Here is a 27,895-nt window from a genome sequence, read left to right on the forward strand (position 1 = left end):
CTCATGAAAGAGGGGGCAGGGAGCAATAAGATCCAGGGATGGAGGAAGAACGTAGACACCACGGGGGATGGGAGTGCCATATACTTATATCACAGGAAAGAACATTACGGTAATCAGAAAACGGGGCGACCGCCGTACAGTAAGAGGAGGAAGAGAATGCGCGTCTATCAGCGCCAATACGGCAGCACGTAGTCCGCTCTACAGATGACAGAAGGTGCCAAGCGACTGTGTGACTCAGCGGGCGGTGATTGGCGGGGAGCTGTTGGTGGGCGGGGAAGGCGCTGTCAATCACCAGGCTGAGTATATAAGGCGGCTCTGCTCGCAGTTCCTCACTCTGCAGCAGGACTTCTGAGAGGTTGGTGTATGGGGCGCCTGGCGGGCTGGTCCTCGCGTCCTCTCTGTGGTGCCTAATCTCTGTTCTCTTTTGTAGGAGCAGAAACTACAGGCAGCAATCATGAAGGTTGGCATCAACGGGTGAGTGCGGCTCCCATTGACCCTCAGGTGGATTGTGGCTCTGCCATTAGAGGGTTAAATAGGGGACTGAGTTTAGGTACTGGCTGTAAGAAGACCACTTAGAGGGGGGTGGGTCCTGTTGGGGGGGCACCTAGGACCTGTAGCTTTATTGGGAACTATGCTTCAGTGATGTATGGTGAACAAGGGGTTGGCTATACAAAGACCGTGATGGTGAGTAGGGGTGGTGTCTGCTCTCCTGGGGCAGTAGGTGATGGGGGGAGCACTTGGCTCCTGGTCCACTGCACATGCAAGCTCTTAAGATGGCTGCTTTGTTAACCCCTGCCAATGCGGCTCTTGTCACGTCCCCCTGAGTCACACCCACCATCTCCCTCTGCAGTTACTGCGTGTGTCCCCAGTGTTCTGCAGGGAGGTGGATGATGTGCGGTGTAATCCCTGTGTGCCCCCCCCCCCCCCATCTGATGCACTGCAAGGACATCTCAAGGTCGTGGTCTCATCCAGGTCATCTGTTCCTTTTGGAGGGGGGGGGGGGGGGGGGGGGCTCTGGTCCCTCACCTCATACCTGCCTCATGTACGGGGGTGTGCCTCTGCCGTCTCCTCCTCCCCACACGACCAGAGCTTGCACAAGCGTGCGGAAGCTGACTCATGTCCTGCCGGTGCTGCACGTAGATGGATGGGGGGGCTCATCAGCTCTTCTAAATATTCCAGTGGTAGTTATGTGAATGGGGTGACCTCTGCTGAGAGCTGCTCTCACCCCCTCTCCCTGCAGTGTAAAGTAGGTCTCCTATTAATAGAGGAATGCCAGCTGCCGGGGCAGGGAGGAGGAGGGGGCAGGCTCATCTCCTGGTTACTGGGGTGTGTGATTTGGCTGCCCTGTCATCTAGTTGTGCTGTGACACTGGGTCCTTACACGGCCCCCCTTGTTTCCCAGCCGGACTTCATCCGCCGCCGTGTCTTCCTGTTTGTTCACACTTTGCACACTCAGCCGTGAACTTTGCTCCAGCCTGGGAGGCGTTGTTCTGCAGCCAGTGCTTGCACTGAACAGCCCTGCAGGGCATTGCACCTGCATCTGGATCTGAAGTGTTTATTCAGGTCCCTGGGAAAGTTTATGCTCGGGGCTTAGGTGCCCAATCATCCAGAAGACCCTGCCGGGCCAAGCTGTATGAGCTCAGACTTCCATGGCCTTAAAGGGGTGGGCAGGGTCTGTGAAAGTACATGGAGGTTTTTAAAAACAAAGTACATGGATGGCGTTCTGGCGGCAACACAACAAACATGCGGGGAGGCGGCTGTAATAAAACTACAATGTGTTTGCTGTGCGGCTGATAGTCAATGGAGCCAGAGCAGTAGTCCGGGGGCCCATGTGCACTAGCGACAGCACGGATCTGACAGGCTGTTCACCCGCTGGAGTTCCTTGCCGCTAGTGACCCTAGCCTTATTCTTCTGCAGTGATGAAATCACATATAAGCCTGTGACTGCTGCCAGTCACTTACCCCCAGGATCATATACTTCTCGCTGCTGCAGCCAATCATGTTGGGTGGCATATCCTACCCCCCCCAAAAGCTAACGCTGCCACCACACTCCTCACTTCTGCACTTGCTTGGCTCTTAGAACTCCCATAAAAGTGAATGGCGAGTGCGTTGCACATGCGGGATTTGTGTAAAAAAAAAAGGATGGGGGGTCTCCTCCCAGACACCCCAGGATCACCCCCGCTCCCCTTCCTTAGGGGGCACATTAAGAAATGTATTTGAATATGAAAATTGAGGCCTGCCGAGCCATCCTTGGCCCTGCAGGGATGAGTTGCATATTCCGTAAGCATGTGAGCGCTGATGTTGGACTACTTTCCCATCATGTAATGCTTATTGTCTGTAGATTTATACAGTTTTATTACTTTATAGCCTGTAGCTTAAAGCGCACATGTCAAACTCCTGGCCCTCGGCTTTCTTCATGCTCACACAGCCTACGGCTATCAGGGCATGCTGGAAGTTGTAGTTTTGCAACAGCTGGAGGGCCAGGAGTTTGACACGCCTGACTCGAAGGGATTGTGCAGGGCAGATCTCTTCCAGAAACCCCCCCCCCCCCCCCCCCTTCCATCCACAGGTTGTATTACTGCAGCTCTGCTCTATTGATTTCTATGGTGCAGTGCTGCAATACAACACAACCTATGGTGGGGGGGTGCTGTTTCTTGAGCAGGACAGCTGGATTTTTGCAGTGTTCTGTAAGCTGATTATTGTATGTATAAGGTGAGGCAATTCTAAGACTATGTATGGACCAGGTCTCCCTTGTGGCCTTACCGGTCCCTATACATGATCGGTGATGCAGCAGCTTTACACCAATACTAATGGCCTTAACTTGTCTTTCACACCTGTACTCTCTCTCTTACAGATTTGGCCGCATCGGGCGTCTGGTCACCCGCGCTGGAATTATGTCTGGAAAAGTAGACATTGTTGCAATCAATGATCCATTCATTGATCTGCCCTACATGGTATGTTGGCAGTGCCTCGCAGATGCTTGAAACTGCTGTGCAAGGTTTGGCTGGCATTTAGCTCTTGCTGTAATGCTAAGTAACCACCTGCAGGTGGCAGTGTGGTCTCACATTTCAGTAGCTCGTCTTGCCTAAAGGGGGTTGGGTAGACTGGCAGCTTCTTTGTAGGTTGGCTGTGGTGTCGGGCCTGGTGTGTAACGGCAGCTTTATTAACACTCATTGTATGCCTTCCTCAGGTCTACATGTTCAAATATGATTCCACTCATGGACGCTTCAAGGGAGAAGTTAAAGCTGAAAACGGAAAACTAGTGATCGATGGACACGCCATCACAGTATTTCAGGAGTGAGTATAGTCGCCTGTGCTGGCCCTCCAAATTATGGATTCCCCCCCCCCCCCCCCCCCCCCCCCCCAACTGCATGGTGTCTGGCCTCTGGAGGCATCGTGTGTTCCTGGCCATGTCCTTGATCAAGGGTGCAGATGAGTGGGGGTCCCCCTCCCAACTGAGTATTGTGGAGGCTTTTACTACAGCTGCCAATCTACCAAAGCCTGCTGGGGACAGTACTGGCATTTAAGCCGCAGTGTTGGGGTACTGCAGGTAAGTAGTTTCTGCCAAGACATTCCCCACAGCCTGTCATATCCATTTATGAACATGGAGTCAGATTGCACTAACACTTCCCCTATGGCTGCCGTCCAAGAAGTAATGTCTTCCCACAGGCCAAAAACCATTAGTGTCTCTTGAGGTCCCAGAGAAGTTAGAACTGACTCGTAACCCTTTGTTCTCTTGTAGACGTGACCCAGCTAACATCAAATGGGCTGATGCTGGCGCTACCTATGTGGTTGAGTCCACCGGGGTCTTCACCACCATCGATAAGGCCTCAGTAAGTGTCCTCAACAGCTCTTCTAATGCTAGCACAAAACCTGTGCCTCATAACTCATCCAGTCTGTCTCCTTCAGGCTCACTTGAAAGGAGGTGCCAAGCGTGTCATCATCTCTGCCCCATCAGCCGATGCTCCCATGTTTGTTGTTGGGGTCAACCATGAAACCTATGACAACTCCTTGAAGGTTATCAGGTAACTATAGTTGGGTGTTGTACTGGTTCCTAAGAAGGTCCATTAGTCATTTGACCACCTATGGAAGGTAGTGGGTTGGGGGGTGTCCATGAGCTTCAGGTTTTCTCTGCTTGTGGCCTATATAATGCGTGGTCTGCTGGAGTGTAATTGACATGTGGTTGGTGCAGTCACTCCCAATAGTCCCTGTCCCACTGGTCTTGATCTTGTCTCAAAGCACCAACTACAGGTAAGTCCCTGTCTGCAGACTATGAACACTAGAATTTAGTGATTCCTGTAGGGTAATACTCATGCCTCGAGCACACCGTCTGAGGATTGAATAGGCTACATGTGGTTCTGTCTGAAGGTACTACTTGGGCATCTTGCACAGACCTGTAACCATGTTGAGGTGGTTCAGGAACACATTGGTAAGGGGACTGTCTACTTGCTGCTTATAGTGGCATGGACAGTGACCTACGTTAATACTTTCTGCTCTTCTCCGCAGCAATGCCTCCTGCACCACAAACTGCCTTGCTCCTCTTGCAAAGGTCATCCATGACAACTTTGGCATTGTGGAGGCCTTGATGGTATGTAAACCCCCACCACCTACCAAACACCTCAGATAACCCATGATTGTCAGGATTAAATGGTTCCTAATCACTGCTTCTCCTTTCAGACCACAGTCCATGCTTACACTGCTACCCAGAAGACTGTGGATGGACCATCTGGAAAGATGTGGCGTGATGGCAGGGGTGCAGCACAGAACATTATCCCAGCATCAACTGGTGCAGCTAAGGCTGTAGGCAAAGTCATCCCAGCCCTGAACGGGTATGGCTCTGCTTCATCCTGGGCCAGGCAGTTTGTCTATAGCTTTAAGTGGGGACTTGGCTGCTGTATGTGGGGGGGGTGTTTGAGAATATGGAGATGGGAGACTGGGTAGGTTTGCACCGTACGCTGAAGCTTCTCTATTTGTCTTACAGGAAGGTCACTGGTATGGCCCTCAGAGTCCCTACTCCCAATGTGTCAGTTGTTGACCTGACTGCCCGCTTGGAGAAACCAGTAAGTAATGCAAATTCTTTCAAGCCTGAAGTTAAAGGGGTGTTACAGGACTCTCTACAGCATATTGGTCCAGCACCCCACGGACTGTGCTGGTCTACTGGAGCTCACGTCATTGGTATGGGAGCTGGGGGATGGTTTGGAGTCTTCTGCCAACTGGATGGGTGGGGTGCCAGTTGTCAGACCACCAAGAGTTTGTCTAGAAAAGTAAGGGTTGGTTTCCAGCTCGCCTTCCAATTTTTGTAGCCCTATGCATGGAGTTGGTCGAGTCAGTCCATATACTGATTGTAGCAATTAGAAGGAAATCTACTCCAGCATGGTTCAACTTGTCTGTACTGGAAAACCCCTTTAATCTGTCTTGCTCTCAATTTTCAGGCCAAATATGAAGACATTAAGGCTGCAGTAAAGAAGGCGGCTGAAGGCCCAATGAAGGGCATCCTGGGATACACGGAGGATGAGGTGCGTTCAGCTTGGGTCATGTATATGACTAACCTGTACTAATGGGACACTAGCTGCATATTACCAATGTCACAGCTGTGGGGTTCCGGTGTCTGCATGGGCCCTCAAGGAAGCTGGACATGCCATGCATTTGTGCCATCCTTTCCTCACTGGTTTGGGACTTCCAAAAAATGGCAAAGTGAGCATGCTCATTCTCTGGGCTCCCATAGTAGTGACTGGAGGGTGACCATCTGTTGGCTTTGGGGAGTGCTGTCCTGGAGTCAGAATCTGCACCTGTCTGATGCTTGTGGCAAGTCCTAGTGATAACCCGTAGGTGCCCCAGACTGGACAAAGGCTTAATGTTCTCATTTCCACCCCCCAGGTTGTCTCATCTGACTTCAATGGTTGTACCTGCTCCTCCATCTTTGATGCTGGCGCTGGAATTTCACTGAACGACCACTTTGTTAAACTGATCTCTTGGTGAGTCTTAAAGGGAATCTGAGGCTATTGTAATGGATCCAGTTTCTGATAACTGGAAGCAACGGACCACATTGAACTACATGTGCCATGGACTGGGGCCGTCTGGCTGGTCCCTCTAACTTGTGGGATCGCCAACAATCTCTGCAGGTCCATGGTTTTTAAATTCTGACGTCTGCTGGAGCCCAGATGTTCCACTAACTCCATTCTAGAGGCGCACTTGGCCACATCAGTGACTCTCATTGTGCAAACTCTCTCTTGCAGGTATGACAACGAATTTGGATACAGCCAACGTGTTGTGGACCTCATAGCGTACATTGCCACCAAGGAGTAAAGTGTCATCATGGAAGTCAACCCCTCTCCTGTCACTGCAGGGCCCAATGTTTCACCCAGTGATGTCTCCACTGTCACTGAAGGGGCCCAGAGTCACCCCCTGCTAGTCTGTCTGTCAGTTTCTGTGTTAAATAAATTGTGAAACACTGAACCTCTGCATCTTGTGTCTGTACTGGGGGAGAATTGTCTGATTTTTCACTTTTGTATCCTATCCTTAAAATGAGACCGGGGGGGGGGAGGGGAGAGGAGAAGGAGATCGAGATCTCCCGGTGCTGCAGGATGCGCTGTACATCATAGTGGCTGCTTGGCATTGCAGTCCAGGGCCATTCACTTGATTGGGGCTGAGCTGCACCTAGACCTCATGTACCGTGATGTCACACCTAGGAAGGGGCCACCACACTCGTCGGGTGTCAGGTCATTATCAGCAGGGGGGGTCTATCATGAGGAGATCAATATGACACTCCTGGGATCCCATGCGACCAAATATTCCTAGGCATGAAGCTTCTGACCTGGGGACCCCTTATGGGAAACGGGTGTCTGAACTGGGAACCCACCCAACCTAGAGAAGGAGCTGCTGCAAATGGTCCATTTGTGTTGTGCACCCCCCCCCCCCCCCCCCCCCACTTCAGTTTTATTACCTGCTTGAAGGGATTCTCCAGATTCTCCAATGTGAAAGCTGATCCTTTGAGGAATGTCATGGTGAGATGACTACCCAGTGGCATTCCTCTGTAGGTGGCATGGTGCCAGCTTAGTCAGGTTGAGACTTGTAACGAGGGGCACTCTTGACTGCCAAAGTGCTGGCTGGAGTTTTAGGAGCCACTTCTCCTATTACCCAGGTCTCCAGTATCCTCCCAAATGGCACTGTGCCCTCTAGAATCCAGGATGAATGGGCACACTGGTCTGTGCTGCGATAATTGGACATGTACCTCCCAGCTCATCTGAGCAGCTTGTCCTAAAACATCTCGTGGTCCAAAAATGACCTTTTGAAGCCACATGCAGATGGAACTGCACGTTGTCTATTGCTGTAAGGGCCCGGACCCCTGGTGTTACTCGCCGACAACCTAGTACGCTACTGAAGTCCTGCACACTTGCTTTTCTTTCACCGATGCCACTGCCCTGTTGGTATGGTGCAGCAGAAACGTGCACAGGATTTTGGTACTGGATTTGAGAGGGTGCAAGGCTGGTAGAGGCGCTATTGCTGATTAACACCTGGGGCCCTTATGGGGGGGGGGAAGCAATTGACGCTGTGCCCCCCCTTCCCCGTGCTTGTGAGCTTATTTGCATATGGTTTTTGTTTTTGGAGCAGCAGACAAGGCAATGAAAGTGAACCATTTGTAAATGGTGTATGTGACCTGCAGTGCGATATGAGCAAAATGGATGAGACTCCCTTTAAAGACCCCCCCCCCCCTTCCCAGAAGGAGTATCATACTAGAGTACTGCATGAATCGCACATATATATTTCTCAGCAGTGCTATAAATGGCACCAGGCTGTGCTATCCTGCACCAGGGATGAGCGGCCTGACACTCTAGGTGTCCTGAAACTACAACTCCCAGCATGCTCCATTCACTTCTGTGGGAGTGCCGAAGGCTGCTGATCCCGTCCTACACATGCATGCCTCGTTTGTGCTATTTGGGGGGGTGACCTCGTGTCCAGACTCTGTATATGTTTGAGCCTTAGAGCTGCTGGTTCTTGCCCGAGGCCTGGCGCTGTTCTGCCTCCCTCCGGTGGTGGTCCGGCCGCACGTAGCTCCTGAGATCTCGCCTCTTCCTGTTCTCGGCAGTGAGAGGAGGGGGGGGGGAGGCAGGGGCCTGACAACAGGCTTTCTGTTCCTTTTTATGAGGTGTCGGTGATGCCTATACAGTAAATTCTACATGGAGCTGTGCAATATAAAACCACAGCACGCGGAGGGAGGAGAGGATTTATTACGCTTTTCACTGTCCCTATCGACATGTAGCTCGATGGTGGATTACAGGGGCTGAATAGGGAGAACCAAGTTTCTGGAACAGCCCAGGTCTACTTGGAGCACCCATCCCCTCTCCTGACATGTCTGTTTTAGTAACTACCTGCCTTCACCGTGTAATAATTCTGGATGCTTCTATGTTGTGCCAGTCCTTTATTATTCCTGCTAGAAGTTTTGGATAAATTCCTATGCATTTGTAATGAAGGTCCAGATGAGTGTTACCAGTGGGGGGTGGTGTCCATGCACAGTCTGACACTATCCAATCAGTGCTGCCAGGGTCAGAATGTGCAGTAACACCCATCTGGACCTTCATTGCAAATTGTTAGGAATTCATTCATAACGGCTAGAAAGGAATGGCACAACATAGAAGCATAAGAGTAGATATCCGAGGACTAAGTGCATTATAAGCACAATTACAAGTACCGTAACATGTGCCCGGTGAAGCTGTGACTACACCGACTGTCCTCGCCGGTTTGGAATCTACCATTATGACCACGAGGCTTGTACATAACTGCGACACACAGAGGGAGAACACTTCCTGAGGCAGTACCCTTCCCAGACTGCAGGGGGCAGCGTTTTGGCAGATATACCTTCAATCATCCTGTTAGGACTGGAGGCGCCATTTCACAATTTATCTCTATAATGTTCCCTGGGCATCACTTTGGCCACATCCCCCCCCCCCCCCCCCCCCCTCAGCCTTTTTCTGACTTCAGTGTGGGTCCATCTTGTGGTTTCCAGCTCCTGAGACACATTTCAAGGACCTGGGCGTGTGCCTGGAATTACAATGCATTCAGATCTATGAATAATTCCGCCATAACTGATCAGCTTCTCCTGGGCACAGGAGAAACAGCGACACCTGCTGGTCACTCACTGCACAGCACAGGCTCCAATCCTAGTCTGGTGAAGATTTGTCAAAAGTGGCGCAGTTTCCCATAGCAACCCAGGGATCGTGTGAAGGTTGGGGGTAGTTGTACTCACAGGTCAGACACTCCTTGGGCCATGCAGTGATAGGAAGGGTGCAACCTTTCTTCGCTTTGGTGTTAGGTGGGGTGCCCTTGTTGGTATGTTTGTAGGTGAAAAGCAGGGAAGTGCTGTGGGTGCACACAATGGCCGGATTTAGGTGCAACAAGTCCATTGTACTTTACTGAGGATATTTTGCAGATGATTCCTGTGAGCACTGTACACATTAAATGCAGTTTTTACAGGTGACATGTATACCTCCCAACCTTGTAAACAAACAGAGGGACTCATTGTGCGGCACGCTTTGGGCACCGCGCAGTATTTATGCCCTCCAGTAATATGCCCACATTGTGCCCTCCAGTAATATGCCCACATTGTGCCCTCCAGTAATATGCCCACATTGTGCCCTCCAGTAATATGCCCATATTGTGCCCTCCAGTAATATGCCCATATTGTGCCCTCCAGTAATATGCCCACATTGTGCCCTCCAGTAATATGCCCACATTGTGCCCTCCAGTAATATGCCCACATTATGCCCTCCAGTAATATGCCTACGTTGTGCCCTCCAGTAATATGCCCACATTGTGCCCTCCAGTAATATGCCCACATTGTGCCCTCCAGTAATATGCCTACATTATGCCCACATTGTGCCCTCCAGTAATATGCCTACATTGTGCCCTCCAGTAACATGCCTACATTGTGCCCCCCAGTAATATGCCTACATTATGCCCACATTGTGCCCTCCAGTAATATGCCTACATTGTGCCCTCCAGTAATATGCCTACATTGTGCCCCCCAGTAATATGCCTACATTATGCCCACATTGTGCCCTCCAGTAATATGCCTACATTGTGCCCCCAGTAATAAGCCTTTTGGCTGTCCTCCAGAGTCTGCAGCATCTGGAGCAAGGTGCGGTTGAATCACTCGCACGCTCAGTTTCCCTGGGGGTGGTGCGGGAACGTTCGATCCCGTACAGTTGGTACAACTCATTCATTAGAGTACCATGAAAATATGCCTCCTGATCCAAATGTATCCTGCCGTGGACACCCGAACACCTGTATAATGTGTTTGGTCTCTGGTGGGTACAGCCACCACATACTTTGTGAAATGATCTGCCATGACTAGACAGTACGAGTGTCCCGAGGTAGGGTACCCAATCTGTACATAACCAATCATAAGGAGCTCTAGGGGCGCTGAGGTCCGGATGGCCTGGATAGGAGCTCATTGCTCAGTACTCTTACTCAGCCCACAGGGCCGACACTCAAGACATGCCTCGGCCACCATGTCTGCCAGATCTGGACAGTATACCAGCCGTTGGAGCCACTTGAGCGTTTTGTCGCTCCCCGAAATAGGTGCCCCTCTCTTGGGCTTCCCGGGCGGCCTCCGTTCCGAATGACATGGGGATGACAATCTTTTGCTGGTACTGCAGCTCTGACTGCAAATATATGGTCCGACACAGGAGGCACTGGGTAACAGTCAGCTTATCCCACTGCCTCAACAACTTTTGGCCCTCTGAAGTCAGACGAGCCCGCTCTTCTGGCCGAGGTCAGTTCTTGGTCCAGACCCATTCTTTCACTTTCCACAGGTCCGGGCAGCCATTCTTGACGCTCTTCCAATCAGCCAATGTCTTTCCCACAGGTCCGGGCAGCCATTCTTGACGCTCTCCCAATCAGCCAAGGTCTTTCCCAGCACCATGGGCACACCGGACGCCACCCCACTTGAATGTGCCACGTCCTGGAAAAAAGGTAATCGACCAAGGTCAGGAGTTTCAGTGTCATCTAGCTCCCCACGGGGACTCGAGAGAGTGCGTCGGCGTTGCCGTTCTCCCTACCTGACCGGAACTTGATGTGGTATTGGTACTTAGAAAGGCGAGCCATCCACCTCTGCTCAAGCACGCCGAGTTTGGCATTCTCCAGATGTGCTAACGGGTTGTTAACCGTCATCACGGTCACCTCTGCACCTGTCAGGTATTTTGTGAACCTTTAGGTCATGGCCCACACCAGTGCCAGTAGTTCCAATTTAAAGGAGCTATAGTTGTCAGGGTTGAGCTCTGACTCCTTCAGAGACCTGCTGCCATAGGCAATGACTCTCTCACGTCCATCCTGGACTTGGGATAACACGGCCCCCAGACCATGTAGACTTTCGTCAGTGTACAGCAGGAATGGGGTGTCGAACCCAGCCAGAATTGGGGCACTGGTCAGCCCCTCCACTGCTTCAAAGGCCTCTTGCTGCCGTGGTCCCCACTCAATGGGACGATTCTTTGGGCCCCCTGCAGTGCCCCTTAATAACTCGTTTAACGGGCCCATGAGCAAATTTGGATATAAACCTCCTGTAGTAGCCGGCCAGTCCCATGAACGCAAGCACCTCTCGTAGTGTACTCCGCTGGGCCCACTTCTGGCTGGCCTCCACCTGGCTGGCTTTACCCCCTCCTGGGTGACTAAATGTCCCAAATACTCTATCTGCTGTTGAAACAGTTGGCACTTCTTGGGCTTGATCTTGAGCCCATGGTCTCGCAGCTGTCTTAGGACCTGTCACAGCTTCTGGAGGTGATCCTCAAAGGAGGCCCCAAACACTAATATGTCGTCCAGGTATATCAATACCGACTTGAAGTTGAGATTTCCCAGACAGTGCTTCATTAACCGCTGGAATGTTCCTGGGGCATTGGAAAGGCTGAATGGCATCCGGTTGAACTTAGAGTCCCATAGGTAGGATGAAGGCTGTCTTCACTTTGTCCTTTTGGTCACCGGTGCCTGCCAATACCCACTGGCCAGGTCAAGAGTCGAGAAAAACTTTGCATGACTCAGGGCGGACAACGACTCCTCAATCCATGGAAGGGGTTAGGCACCTCGGACGGTCTGGGCATTCAGCTTCCGATAATCCACGCAGAACCGGAGACTCCCATCTTTCTTACGCACCAAGACTACTGGAGCAGCTCAAGGACTTTGACTCTCCTGGATCACCTGGTTTTCCAACATGCTGGCCACCATATCCTTCACCTCCTGGTACATTTTAGGTGGGATTTGCCGGTAACGTTCACTGATCGGTGCAGCATCGCTGGTGGGGATTTCGTGTTCGATGGTGGAAGCACACCCAAAGTCCTCATCATGTCTCGAGAATGCCTCCTGAAATTCTCAAAGGGTGTCTTCCAGCAACTTCTGTTGTCCTGGAGTCAGGGTCTTGCAGTCCACCCCATCCGGGCCATGATCACTCGAAAGTTCCACTCCCGGGTCTCTGTCGGGGTCTCCCTTTGATGGGCCTCTACAGCATAGGTCCAGGCTGACCTCCTATCTGGCTGTAGCGTGAAGCTCCTTCGTCGAGGAATATCCCCTTCGGACACATAAACTTTGGCCAGCAAGGTATTCCCAGGAACGGTTAACTCAGTCTTCAACATTGAGGCAGTGTACAGGCACTCATCCATCTTGCGAACTCGATCAGGACCTCCGGTCCATTCAGTTGTCGTCCAGCCCCCACCGGTAGCATCAATATTTGTTTGAGGAATCGAGGTGGGATCTTCATCGGGGTCCTCCTCGGCACCTTCATGTGTCCAATGGGCCGACCGGACATGTTGCTCTTTTGCAGACTACAGCTTCTCCCCATCTGCTGTAGAACCTTCTGGGTCGGCTGGTGTGTTATGGCCCATTGCCAATACTGCCCTTCTTTGGCATAGAGTTGATGGTCTAGGTCTCTCAGCACGTTCATACCTAGCATCATGTCCATCCCTCTCCGGGACGAATGGTCCACCAGCACGACGCCCTTCTTGCCGACATCTTGCCCAAACAGCCGTCCATCTCTCTGGTATTGGCAGCTGTCAGCCTAATGACGCTCCCGTCTTTCAGCTCCATCATATGTCCAAAGTGTCTTTTGAAGAACTCCAGAGGCATAAAGGTGCACTCCGACCCTGTATCGACTAGGCAGCTACCTTCTGGCCTTCCAACTCGGCTTCCATAACGGAGCTGCTGGCATACAGGTCGTGTTCCTCATGCATAGGGCTTAGCTTGTGGTGTACCGCCGCAGTAGCTGGGCGTCGGAAGTTTAACGTCGGCTCAGACTTCATCTGTTCGGGGCACTATCTGGCCATATGGCCGTACTGTCGACAAGCCCAGCAGAGGGGGGGGGGCCCTCTTTTGACGAGCCCCCGCACTTGAGTCATCCTGGGTGGAGTGGCCCGGGGGGCTGGGGTCATTTCTGGAGGCCGGGGCGACCCTGCCTTCATCTAGGACACTTCCAGCTGAAGTTCTCTCCATTCTGTCCGCAGGGCCTGGACCACATCCTTTAAAGACTCGGAGTCTTCAGATTCAGGCCGACCTCCTGTAGCATGGGTGCTACTGACTACTCTCTCCTCTCCTGTACTCTTCCTCTCTCTCCACGGCGGCTAGGTAGACACTGTAGAATGTCATGCCGGGCGTCGTCCGGGTCATCTATTGCAATTTGTCCTGTAAGAATTTGTTGGAGAGCCCCACTATGAACTGGTCTCGTAGTAGCCGGTCCACCTCCCGGAAAGCTCCCATGGCCTCTGGATCTCGCCGCTGTATTTCATTTAGTGTCTCCTGTAGGGCATTGGAATACTGCATCAGGGTCTTGCCCTCTTGCTGTGGTCTGTTGAAGAAGTGGCTCCGCAGCTGCACTAGTTTAGCACGCGACCCCTGGGCTCTCTCCAGCAGGGAGAATATTTTCTCTAGGGTGTCTCTCTCGGATTCGGGCCTTACCATCACTGTCCATCTGACGTCACCCTCTTGAGCCCCCAATGCAACCTCTGCCCGTAGTTTGGGGGTAAGGTTACACATTCTAACCGCACTTCACACCCTTTCAGTCCAGTCCTGCAACATCATATTTTTACCGTCAAATTTTGGCAGATGACACAACAGAGCCCCCATGGGGATGTACCCTACATACACACACACCCAGCCCGAAGGCTGAGACCCTTGTGCTGCACAGCACGGCGCCCTCCGATGGTTCCAGGAAGAAAGGGCAGTAATTTACCTACTGGCAGGCACAACTAAACTGTCACACCTTACCTGTTATTACCCTAAAAGAACAAGACTCACTGTATGGGAGTGTGGTACGGGCTAGCCTGTGGTGCAGCACAACAGCTTACAATATTACATAGATCTACAGTATTTCCCCTCCCATAACTGGTCCTGTAGCACGTGCCTGAGTATTTCTTCTGAGCAAAACGTCAGCCTGGCTTGAGTTTGGGGGGAATTATTAGCTCTCCAAGTTGAAATGTCCCTTTAAGTTATGGAGTCCTTGCAATGAACAGTATTAACACTTGTGGCCTGACACAAACAGAGACCCTAACTAAATAACTAACTACAGGCCTGGTCTCAGTCTCTATACGCCAACACTGTGATGAGGTGCGTGCACGATCTTACCGACTCGTGACTGCTTTGCATCCGCTGGTGACTCCGAACAGAACAAACGTCTCTCCAACAAGCATGAGGTACCGCAGTGTATGTTGCTTTGTTCCTCTGCTCTCGTCAGCGTTCCTAGCCACAATCTTCCTTCCTCTGGACAGGATTAGGGTCTTGGACATGATCAGCTTCACTCAGCTGCAGCTCTGGTATCTGAGGGTTGCTCTCACACCTGAATGCCATCAGACTCTCTGCTCACACAGCTCCTTAGCTTCACCTCCCTCTAAAATGGATGTTCTGTCTTTTTCTTTTCCTCTCCAGACCTTGTGTAAACCCCACCTCTCTCATGAATATGGACATACAGTATATGTGCAGTCTGTAGCTGTTAGGAAACAGCGACATCTTGTGGCCAAACAGCAGAATGTCAGTCCAGAACATTTAATTTAATCACAGAAACAGTGTTCAGACAATGAGAGCTGCATCCCTATCTCACACCCCCATTCCAGTTATTACTTTAGTTGCCCTCCTCTGAACCCTCTCCAGCTCTGCTATGTCTGCTTTGTTCACAGGAGCCCAGAACTGTACACAGTACTCCATGTGTGGTCTGACTAGTGATTTGGAAAGTGGTAGGACTATGTTCTCATCACGGGCATCTATGCCCCTTTTGATGCAACCCATTACCTTATTGGCCTTGGCAGCAGCTGCCTGACACTGGTTTCTACAGCTTAGTTTGCTGTTCACTAAAATTCCTAGGTCCTTTTCTATGTCAGTGTGACCCAGTGTTTTCCCTGTCAACCTAATCGCAACACAAGTGGGGATTCCTCCCCTGTGAAGCTGGTCGGAACAGGTGGAATTTTTGTTGAAAAAGAAAATTACTGCCAAGTATCATTAATTAACTAATTAAACCCACCCCTATATAGGACAGGCGGAATTTTTGTTAAAAAAGAAAATTACTGCCAAGTATCATTAATTAACTAATTAAACCCACCCCTATATAGGATTCCCCGCCCTGGCAGGAGGTGCTTTTTTCTGTCCTGTGAGCTTAGGACATGCTAGACTCCCAAGCTGGAGTCTCTTTACATCTTCTTAAATTTATTGCCTTTTTTTTTATTTTTGGAATACTTCCTGAGGTGCCCTTGGGCATCTCCTCCTGAGTCCAGGCCCCTGTGTTCGTGTAGGTGCCATTTCGGCATTGTTTTTTTAAAGCTTAGGGCGGCCAGCGCTCCTGCTGCGTCCCGGAAGTACGTCATCTGATTTTCTTCACCTCCTGTCCTCGATGCGTGTCTGATGACAGGAGGCAGTGGCCAACTTAATATTATTTTAAAATTTTACTTATAGTTCTTTCTAGAATGTGGCCTCAGCTGAGTCGGGCCTTTCATTCTGACCTCACTTCCGGGTAGGGGGTTACCTCTGCCCTCTGGCTATTTAAGCCAGTCTGCCTAGCTCAGGGTGGCAGGAGTAAGGATTGTACTCCAGTCACATTCAGAGCTGCACTTCAGGGGGTCAGTCGAGATCCTGCTAGTGTGCTACACTTTGCCTCAATATGACATCTCCAGGTTCCGGGCATGGAAAATCTACGCAAAAACAGAGGCATCTTGTGTGTTCTAATTGTGGCACTCCATTGCCAGATTCGTATGAGTTCCATCGTTGCCCTGGCTGTCGGCCCATGCCTCCCAGTACGGAGCTTACAGTCTGTGATATGTGCAATGAGCAGGACACTGGGTCAGTGGGGATGCTATGCAGTGGGTCAGTATTTATGTATATAAGTTCGTGACGCCAGTTGCAGCTTGCGCAGGTACTGTAGCAGGGCCCTTTAAGATGGTATGAGCTCACGTACCAGGTGAGGAATGCCAGAGGGGGATATTATCTATGTGTAGTGTCAACGGTGTCTCCTACCTGTGGTACGGCTGGACTCCTGTATCCCGGCTCACATGCAACAAATTGAGTGTTGTTAATAGGAGTAATGGAGGAATGATGGAATTCCACACAGATAATAGGGTCCAACTTGTCTTTACTTGATGTTATGATATGCAGCTCTTGATCCATACAAGTATACAGCTTTAGTCTAGGATCCCAGCAGGTTTTGGCAATATGTGGCAGGAATTTATATCTATTCTGCATCTGGTACATACGCCTATAAATTCTGGCAGGTATCTATCTTCTGCTCTGTCTGTGGTCTGCTTGGTTTGGGTCTGACTAGCCGTGGAGGTACTTATCTTCTCCTTGTCTTGGGATCTTTACTTACAGAACTGCTCGCAGGGGATGATGGTTTCTTCCTGGAGATCTGATAGTTCTGTAGATGGCTGCTTTCTTTGGGTCACCAGCTGAGGTAAGGGACTCAGGCTGGGAAGGTTGATCTTGGGCCTCAGCAGAGGCTTGGATCCTTGGTTGGGGTCCCTGTTTCTGGGAGCTCCTATCAACACAGCCTACCCCAACAGGGGGTGGCTGGCACACTGCCTAGAACTTTCCTTCCTCCCCTTGAAGTAGGATGTGGGAACATTCCACTCCTCCTCAGATAGGGGGAAGCTAGCCTGGAATGGTATATTCCAGTCTAGGTCTATTAACTAGCTATGGTCTGCCTACATATTGCTGCCACCTGCTGGTGTACATTGAGAATTACAGCAAATATATAAAATACAGGCATAGAAATACATACATTGGTAATGCACGGTTATATTACATCAGATGGAAAGAGTTTTAGTGACATACTCTGGGATGTTACATATGTTTTCCTGGATGAAGGAATTTATGGATACTTCCATTACGGAGATAAGGAATGCGGTCTCTGGTAAGAGACCTAGACAGGCCTCTCCTGGTCCTGTCTCTATGTCCGAAGAGGTTATTTTGGTCGAGGATGATTCCTCTTCTGAGGATGAGGGTTCGGCTTTTCTTTTTCCGGCCAAAAAGACTCAACGTCTACTACACTCCATCAGGTCAAGGGACCAGGATGTTGAGCAAGGGGAAGCTCCAGAGTCCACTTCCAGGAGGCCAAGAGCCTTTAAAGTGGACGAGTCTCTAAGGAAACGAATGAAAACGGAGTGGAAACACCCCGAAAAGGGTCCGGTTCTCACTAAGAGATTTAAATTAACGTTTCCCCTGCAGGAAAAAGAGTCGGATCTTTGGATACCACCTTCGAAAGTCGATATGGCGATATCTAAACTTTCTAAGAGAACCCTCGTGCCATCCGATGATGGCAGTAATCTCCAGGACCCCCTGGACAGACGAGCGGAATGCACCCTTAGACGCAATTATGCTGCTGCAGCTGCCTCAGCATCGGTTGCTATCGCATCAAGTGAGGTAGCGAATTTTATACGCGCCCGCGTCCTTTGGATTCAATCCGATTTAGAATCTGGTGTGGCCAGAAATTATGTCCTGGACCAATTCAAGACCCTCCTCCTATGTGATGCTGCACCCCAACATCTTAAACAAGCAGCCAAGACTATGGCTCTTTCTTCAGCCAATAGACGCCCCCTTTGGCTCAGACCGTGGGTGGCAGATTACACCTCAAAGTTCAATCTGTGTGGTCTCCCATATGAGCCTGGAAGATTGTTTGGGTCAGAGCTCGATCGCTTGATAGAGAGCTTGGCTGACAAGAAGGGGAAGTCCCTTTTCACAACAGACCTTTCGAGGCCGAGGAAGAGCTAGAGGAGGGGGATATCAGAGTTCGTCCAGGTCCCAGAAACGCTCTGAGAGCCGCAGACGCGGTAGAGGTCGCGGTCATGGAAAGGACTGCAAGGCTGACCCATGACTCTCATCAGCCTTCTACAAGTCACCCTCCCCTACCCCCTCCAGTTCTGCTGCATGTGGCACTATCCCCAAATCCTCCTCCAGTCGGAGCACGTTTAAGTTTGTTCAGGAATTTTTGGCTTCAAGAAATTCCGGATCCCTTGGTTTTGGATGTAGTGACATCCAGGTACAAAATCGAGTTTATTTCCCCCCCTCAGGAGAAGTTTATCCTGACAAAACCCCTTGCCCACGACAAGCAGCTAGTCTTGGAGGACTCTGTTCTTCAGTACGTCCGAAAGAGAGCTCTAGAGGAGGTCCCCCCTCTCGAACAGGGTTGAGGGGTCTATTCCCCGGTTTTTCTTGTCCCAAAGCCGTCGGGCGAGTGGCGGATGATTATCGACCTATGCTATCTAAATTGCTTTATCAAGCAAAAGCGCTTCCGGGTGGAGAACATACGCACAGTAATCAATATTCTGAATCCCGGAGACCTTATGGTCACCATAGATCTGAAGGATGCGTACCTTTATGTTCCCGTCCATCCAGCACACAAGAAGTATCTGAGAGTTGCTGTATCCATAAATGGTGTGGTGAAGCACTACCAGTTTGCTGTACTGCCTTTTGGCATCTCCTCCGCCCCTTACACCTTCACCAAGGTTGTGGCTCCAGTTGTCGCCCAGCTCAGGCTTCAAGGACTAGAGATTGTCCCATACTTAGACGACTGGCTTTTAAAAGCCGCCACTCTAGACATCTTGCAATCTCATCTTCAGCTGGCTCTTCAAACTCTTCAACGCCTAGGCTGGCTTATAAATTGGGACAAGTCAGAAATTCTTCCTTCCACCACAAGGAAATTTCTGGGGTTTGTGATTAATTCCGATCACATGACTCTTTCTCCGGAAAGGAAAAATCGTGTAATAAGAGCAGCGGATTTCCTTCTGGTACCCAGGCGGGTTTCCATCAGAACTCTTATGAAGATGTTAGGCCACATGTCAGCATCTGCAGAGGCAGTTCCTTGGGCCATGTGGCATCTGCGTCCCCTCCAAGAGGAAGTGTTAGTGGTTTGGAATCTCAATTCCAGGGGTTTGAACAAGACGCACTCCCTGTCCACCGAAGTCCGTTCTTCACTCAGGTGGTGGAAGAACCTGTCAGATGGGAGGTCTTTAATTCAACCTCGTTGGATCATGTTGACCACGGACGCCTCCCCTCTAGGTTGGGGAGCCCATCTCGCCTACATCAACAGACAGGGAGGCACAAGATCCCAACTACTCCACAGAGAAGTGAGTTTAATTCTTTCCTGGGCAGAGACCAACCTATCCCACCTAACGGCGGTTCATATAAGGGGAGATCTCAACATAGTTGCAGATCACCTGAGTCGAGGCCTTCCAGTTCCAGACGAGTGGTCGCTGAACAAGGGCATCTTCACCAGGATAACCCAGTGCTGGGGAACTCCAGAGATCTATTTGATGGCAACTCGACTAAACGCCAAGGTGAACAGGTTCTGCTCCCTTTACAAGGAGGACAATCCTGTAGCAATAGATGCTCTGTCCATAACATGGAGGTTCAGGCTGGCTTATATATTTCCTCCAATTTCCATGATACCAAAGGTATTGATGAAAATCAAGCAAGACCAGACCTCAGTGATTGCCATCATTCCATTCTGGCCAAAGAGGTCTTGGTTCACCCAGCTCATGCAGATGAGTTACAGTGTATATTGGAGACTTCCCCTAACGCAGGACCTAGTGTATTAGGACACAGGTTCCTGCCTAGATCTGAGGAGACTCAGTCTGACAGCCTGGAGATTGACAGGTCCCTACTAGAAGCTAGAGAGCTTTCAGCGGAGGTCTTGAGAACAATTTCACACTCCAAGGCGGAGTCTACAAATAAGAAGTATTCCAGTATAAACAAGATCGTCCTTCAATGGTGTGCTGATAAAGAGGTAGTAGCCTCAGATCCTCCTCTTTCAGCTATTTTACAGTTTCTTCAAGATGGTCTGGACAAGGGTCTAAGATCATCTACACTCAGAGTCCATATCTCTGCTTTATCTGCCTGTCTTGGCAGATCTCTTTCTCAAGACCCCCTAATCAGGAAGTTATCTGGACAGAACTGGGGGCTTCAGAAGGTCCGGAAATCTCCTGTTATCATATGCCGGTAAAACAAAGGTCTGAAAGCCTCTAAACCTTCTTTGAGCAGGTGGGTAAAAAAGGCTATCCGGGTAGCTTTCCTATCTCAAGATTTGGCTCCTCCATTCTTTGTGACTGCCCATTCCACCAGGGCAGTCTCCACTTCCTATGCCGAAAAGAAGCTGATTCCGCTAGACCAGATCTGTGCTGCCACTTCCTGGAGCTCCCAGAGCACCTTTATTAGACATTAACGTCTAGATTCTAGGCAGTCTGAGGGAGTGGCCTTTGGACAGTCTATTCTAAGTGCCGCTGTCTCTTAAAAAAAAAAAAAAAGAAGGGGGCCCCTCCCAATTTGTGTGCTGTACTCCTTGCTAGGTCCCCACTTGTGCTGCTGGTTAGAACGACAGGGAAACGTAAATTTTTAACGTAAATTTGTTTTCCCTTAGTCCTAACAGCACCCCATCTTGGTTATTATTTCTACTTGCTAAAAAGCACCTCCTGCCAGGGCGGGGAATCCTATATAGGGGTGGGTTTAATTAGTTAATGATACTTGACAGTAATTTTTTTTTTCAACAAAAATTCTGCATGTCCTGACCGGCTTCACAGGGGAGGAATCCCCACTTGTGCTGCTGTTAGGACTAAGGGAAAACAAATTTACGTAAAAAATTAACGTTTACCATTTAGTATGTACAGGTGACTTGCATTATTCCTTCCTATGTGCATAACCTTACATTTGTCAGTGTAAAACCTCATCTGCCACTTATCTGCCCAAGCCTCCAATCTATCCAGATCCATCTGTAGCAGTATACTGTCCACTGTAGTAGTATATGTATATATATATATATATATATATATATACAGTCATGGCCGTAAATGTTGGCACCCCTGAATTTTTTCAAGAAAATGAAGTATTTCTTACACAAAAGTATTGCAGTAACACATGTTTTGCTATACACATGTTTATTCCCTTTGTGTGTATATAAAACCAAAAAAGGGAGGAAAAAAGCAAATTGGACGTAATGTCACAACAAACTCCAAAAATGGGCTGGATAAAATCATTGGCACCATTTCAAAATTGTGGATAAATAAGATTGTTTCAAGCATGTGATGCTCCTTTAAACTCACCTGGGGCAAGTAACAGGTGTGGGCAATATAAGAATCACACATAAAAGCAGATAAAAAGGAGAGAAGTTCCCTTAGTCTTTGTATTGTGTGTCTGTGTGCGCCACACTAAGCATGGACAACAGAAAGAGGAGAAGAGAACTGTCTGAGAACCAAAATTGTGGAAAAATATCAACAATCTCAAGGTTACAAGTCCATCTCCAGAGATCTAGATTTGCCTTTGTCCACGGTGCGCAACATTATCAAGAAGTTTGCAACCCATGGCTCAGGGAGCATCAGTGTCAGCGCAAACTATCCGTCGACATTTAAATGAAATGAAACGCTATGGCAGGAGACCCAGGAGGACCCCACTGCTGACACAGAGACATAAAAAAGCAAGACTACATTTTGCAAAAATGAACTTGAGTAAGCCAAAATCCTTCTGGGAAAATTTATTTTGGACAGATGAGACCAAGATAGAGCTTTTTGGTAAAGCACATCATTCTACTGTTTACCGAAAACGGAATGAGGCCTACAAAGAAAAGAACACAGTACCTACAGTAAAATATGGTGGAGGTTCATTGATATTTTGGGGTTGTTATGCTGCCTCTGGAACTGGGTGCCTTGAATGTGTGCAAGGCATCTTGAAATATGAGGATTACCAACGGATTTTGGGTTGCACTATAGAGCCCAGTGTCAGAAAGCTGGGTTTGCGTCCGAGATCTTGGGTCTTCCAGCTGTAACATCCCAGAGTTGTGTTATGAAACTCTTTTACCCCGCTACAACCTGTTAAGGGTATTTACATTGTCATCTAATGTAATTTCACATAACATACTTACAAATGTGCATTGAAAGCCTTGTTACATGTATATTGCTGTAATTTCTATGTTCACCAGCAGGTGGCAGCAATGTGTTAGCAAGGAGTTAGAGCCAGTTTAGTGTTTCTAGACTGGAATAGTTCATTCCAGTTTAGCTCCGCCCTCTATGAGCAAAGTGGGCTCATGGGGAGAGAAGGAAGTTAAGTTAGTGTGTAACCCACCCCCTGCTAGGGGAAGGCTGTGCATGTAGGAGCTCCCAGATATAGGGATCCAAAGCCAGGATCTTGTCTCGGCTGAGACATTGATCATCATCCACAGCCTGAGCCTTGCAGCCTCAGCTGGAAGAAAGCAAGCAGACAACTCCAGTTCCAGTAAGAAACCATACCCTGTGAAGATAGCTGTGAGTACCATCCAGAGACCCAGGAGAAGCCATATTCCTCCTCAGCTAGTCAGTCCCCAGAGAGCAGAAGATAGAAAGGGCAGAAGCCAAATTCCTGCCATATTACAGAGCTACTAAGCAGACGTCCTTTCCTGCAAAGCTCCAGGTACATGATAGAGCAGAAGATAGATTCCTGCCACACATTGCCAATACCTGCTGGGACCAAAGACTAATGCTGTATCTTGCTTGGCTGAAAGCTACCACCAGTAAAGACAAGTTTGAACTTTACCCAAAGTCTGGATCTCAATTACTGCTGCAAATCCCACTATTACTCCTACTAGCACCACACTCAATTTATTGCAAGTGATCCAGGAGTCCAGCTGTACCCAGGTAGGAGACACCGTTGACACCGTTACTACTATCATACAGAGACATTACTCCACTCTGGCATTCCTAACCTGGTACGTGAGTTACAACACCTTAAAGGGCCCTGTGACAGTACCCTGCGCACGCTGCAATTGGCGTCACAAACAAAACTATAGACTATTAAACCCGCATCCTGGTCACTGCACAGAAGGACAATGACCCCAATACGTCAAAAAGCACCCAGAAATGGATGGCAACAAAGCGCTGGAGAGTTCTGAAGTGGCAAGCAATGAGTCCAGATCTAAATCCCATTGAACACCTGTGGAGAGATCTTAACATTGATGTTGGGAAAAGGCGCCCTTCCAATAAGAGAGACCTGGAGCAGTTTGCTAAGGAAGAGTGGTCCAAAATTCCGGATGAGAGGTGTCAGAAACTTTTTGATGGTTATCGAAAGCGACTGATTTCAGTTATTTTTTCCAAAGGGTGTGCAACCAAATATTAAATTAAGGGTGCCAATAATTTTGTCCAGCCCACTTTTGGAGTTTGGTGTGACATTATGTCCAATTTGCTTTTTTCCCTCCCTTTTTTTGGTTTTGTTCCAATACACACAAACGGAATAAACATGTGTATAGCAAAACATGTGTTACATAGATTATACTGTCCTCTTCCATGGTAATTACATTACAGTTTAGTGTCATCTGCAAAAATTTAGATTTTACTGTGCAAGCCTTCTACAAGATCATTAATAAATATATTAGAGAATAGGGCCCAATACTGACCCCTGAGGTACTCCACTAGTGACAGTGACACAATCTGAGTGTGTACCGTTAATAACCACCCTCTGTTTTCTATCATTGAGCCAGTTACTTACCCACATACAGACATTTTCTCCCAGTCCGAGCATTCTCATTTTATATACTAACCTTTTATGTGGTACAGTGTCAAATGCTTTGGAGAAGAATGAAAGAAAACCGGCACTCCCAAAAATCTTTGCTGGTGATAGATTTATTGGTCACTCATATATGAGTGACCAATAAATCTATCACCAGCAAAGATTTTTGGGAGTGCCGGTTTTTTTTCATTCTTCTGATTTTGGGATTACCTCCACACAAACCGAGCACCCCTCAACCAGTACGCTGTGCCGCCTGACTTCATTACACAGAAATGCTTTGGAGAAGTCCAGTCTTGAACTTACCTGTCAAGTCTTGAACTTACCTCCTCATAGAAACTGATTAAATTAGTTTGACATTACTGATCCCTCATGAAGCCATGCTGATATGGCGTTATTCGCTTATTTTCATTGAGGTACTCCAAGATAGCATCTCCAAACAGTTCACCCACTACAGATGTTAAACTTACCGGCCTATAGTTTCCGGGCTCTGTTTTTGGACTCTTTTTGAATATTGGCACCACATTTGCTATGCACCAATCCTGTGGAACACTCCCTGTCAGTATAGAGTCTTTAAATATTAGAAATAAGGGTCTGGCTATGACATTACTTAATTCTCTTAGGATACGGAGGTGTATGCCATCTGGTCCTGGCAATTTGTCTATTTTAATCTTTTTAAGACGCCGCAGTACTTTTTCCTGGGTCAGACAGGGCACTTTTAATGGGGAATTTACTTTTACATTCTGCATTTCATCTGACAGTTTATTTTCCTCAGTGAATACAGCGGAGAAAAAAATATTTAATAGCTTTGCTTTCTCCTCATCGCTCTCTGCAACTCCCCCTCATTACTCTGTAGAGGGCCGACACCTTCAGATTTATACTTTTTACCATTTATATAATTGAAGAACATTTTAGGGTTAGTTTTGCTCTCTTTGACAATTTATCTCTCGGTCTCTAGTTTGGCTGCTTTTATTTGTGTTTTACATATTCTATTTTTTTCCTTATAGTTTTTTAGTGCTTCCTCGCTACACTCCTGTTTTAGTGATTTAAATGCTTTCTTTTTGTCATTTATTGCCTTCTTTACAGTTCTATTTATCCATATTGTTCCTTAACATTTTATTCCCATAAGGTATGTACGGTACACCTCTCACAATTAGATTTTAGGATTCTTTCAAAAATATACCATTTTGTGGCTGTATTTTTTTATTTTGGAGGAATTTGTCCCAGTTAGTTATGCCTATGGCGTCTCTTAGTTGGCAAAATTTTGCTTTTTTTGAAGTTTGGTATTTTGTTCCTCCCTGAAGAAACGCTCTTTTGAATGACAATTGGAAGGTTATTACTTTATGGTCACTCTTTCCCAGGTGTCCACCAACCTGCACATCTGTTGTTCTGTCAGGTCTATTGATTAATACTAAGTCCAGTATGGCCGTCCCTCTAGTCGGGTCCTGAACCAGTTGGGAAAGGTAATTGTCTTTGGTTATTGCCAAGAACCTGTTTCCTGTGTGGCTCGTGGTACAGGTAGTATTTCGGAAAACACTACCTTTGAGGTCCTTGCCCTAGGCTTGTGACCCAAATCCCTAAAATAATTTTTAAGGACGCTCCACCTATCTCTAACTTTGTCATTCGTTCCGATATGGACCATGACTGCTGGATCTTCTCCAGCCCCTCCCAGTAATCTTTCAACCCGATCTGCGATGTGTCAAACTTGAGCACCAGGAAGACAACACACCATTTGACGATCCCGGTCTTTGTGACTCTGACATGGGAATGTGCCCGGAATGTTAGCACAGGGTTAAAAAGGAGAGTCCACTTCTGAATGTTCTCCGAGGCAGAATATAACAACTTTTCTCATCGTCCTCAGGCAGCACAGAGCGGGTATTATGTCCCCCAGTCTCCACCCTATGGACCAGCCCACCTAGAATGATAAAAGTGTTCTCCAGGATTGATGGCCGGCCCTCAGGATACAACATCAATATCAGGTCCAGCTCCTGGCAATCCTCCGCTCAGCTCCTCCAGGCCTTGAGGCAACCCACCATGACTGAATGTTTTTGGCATCAAGTTTGTTCTTAAACCTGAGCGAGTGTCCCGGGTATTAATCATACTGTACGGCGGGAAACTGGCCTAAGTGATGCTTGAAATCTCCTCCAGTCAGAGGCAGCAGTAGGTTTTACTCCAGGCGCATGGACTGGAGGAGGATGCGACTAATTTATGACGCTGCCTGAGCCTGGCCATAAATTAGACGCATTCTCCGGCAGCGCGGGAGGTTATCAAAGAGTGGCATAAAACGCTGGTCTTTGATTAATGACCCCCATCATGTCTGCAGGTATATACATGCTAGTGTCCTCTGTTGTCAGCCAGTTTGGCTGGAAGGCTAACTTTCTATTTTTCAGGGGGATCCTGACAGGATACGAGACAGCTACAGCCTCTACTGTGTACATGGGGGTTACTTTTAGTAATGTATGATATGGTTGCAGACTCTAATATGTATGTAATTGTTAGTTTTAATTTAATATAAAGCCCTGACTTAGGATCTGTTTGTCTTGCAGCCAGACCTGTGCTTGTAGATCTTCTGCACCCCTTCCAGCTGTTTAAATCAGTATCTGTTCTGGTGCTCCTGTGGTGTGCAGATTATCAGTTCTTGTTCTGATCTATCTTACGTTTTTTTGAACATGGTGAGATTTCCCAACAGAACATCTATGGAAGAAACCTAGGGCCTCTTTTAGAAGAGTGAGTTCCACGATCCAGACTCGCAGCATGAGTATGCGGCAGCTCCCATCCTGACCTCCCAGAACCGATAGGATCGCATAGCATTATTTTGATTTATGATGCTATGTAACCCTTACAGTTCTGGAATGTATTGGATAACAGTGACATAATGGTGTCAGTGTTATCCAGTACATTCCAGAACTCTAAGGCCCCTTTCACACAGGCGAGTTTTCCGCACGGGTGCAATGCGTTACGTGAACGCATTGCACCCGCACTGAATCCTGACCCATTAATTTCAATGGGGCTGTGTACATGAGCGATGTTTTTCACGCACCACTTGTGCGTTGCGTGAAAATCGCAGCATGTTCTGTGTTCTGCGTTTTTCACGCAACACACGCCCCACAGAAGTGAATGGGGCTGCGTGAAAATCGCGTAGCATCCGCAAGCAAGTGCGGATGCTATGCGATTTTCACAGATGGTTGCTAAGGAGATGATGTTATTAAATAGGGATGAGGTCCATTCACTTTATTATTTTCCATTATAACATGGTTATAATGGAAAATAATAGCATTCTTTAATACAGAATGCTAAGTAAAATGACCCTTGAAGTTAAAAAATAATTAAAAAAATTACTCACCTCATCCACTTAATCGCTCAGCCGTTATCGTCTTCTTTCTTATTCTTGCAGGACCTACAAAAGGACCTGCGCTGACGTCATCGCACTCACCGCGTGACTACAGTGAAGAAGTCCGGGTTCGGGTCTGGGTACCACATTAAGTTTTTTGCAACGCATTAAAAAGCTTTGCACTCACATGGAAAAAAACTGAACAATGCAACGCAATCGCAGACAAAACTGACTGAAATTGCGTGCGCACTCGCGCGGGTTTCCCGCAACGCATCCGGACCTCTTCCGCGATGCCCGTGTCAAAGGGGCCTAAGGTTTACAGAGCATCATAAATCAATATAATGCTATGCAATCCGTCAGTGCTGGGAGGTCAGGATGGGTGCTGCCACATACTCTCGCTGCGAGTCCGATACATGGAACTCGCTCGTCTAGAAGGGGCCTAAGTCTATCCCAGGTTGTGCAGTGTGTGCCATCAATCCCGTCCTGTGTCCTGCTCATGGAAGCTTGTATCTTCCGCTTCTATTTCAGAGGAATATTTTCCTTATGAAATAGAAAACCTGTAGACGGGGCAAGTGCATTATGTGCCCCCTGGT

General features: G+C 48.5%; 1 protein-coding gene across 1 annotated transcript; it reads left to right on the top strand.

The window, feature by feature from the left end:
- Positions 1-252: 252 nt before the first annotated feature.
- On the top strand, positions 253-6,454 carry GAPDH (glyceraldehyde-3-phosphate dehydrogenase). Its single transcript, XM_040437334.1, has 12 exons — positions 253-355; positions 431-474; positions 2,853-2,952; positions 3,189-3,295; positions 3,741-3,831; positions 3,908-4,023; positions 4,505-4,586; positions 4,676-4,827; positions 4,980-5,058; positions 5,431-5,514; positions 5,876-5,973; positions 6,235-6,454. The coding sequence occupies exons 2-12, from the start codon at positions 455-457 to the stop codon at positions 6,302-6,304; spliced, it is 999 nt and encodes a 332-aa protein (XP_040293268.1). The 5' UTR covers positions 253-355; positions 431-454; the 3' UTR covers positions 6,305-6,454.
- The last annotated feature ends 21,441 nt before the right edge of the window (positions 6,455-27,895 follow it).

This window comes from Bufo bufo, chromosome 6 (assembly GCF_905171765.1).
Source record: "Bufo bufo chromosome 6, aBufBuf1.1, whole genome shotgun sequence".
In the NCBI taxonomy this organism is placed as follows: Eukaryota; Metazoa; Chordata; class Amphibia; order Anura; family Bufonidae; genus Bufo; species Bufo bufo.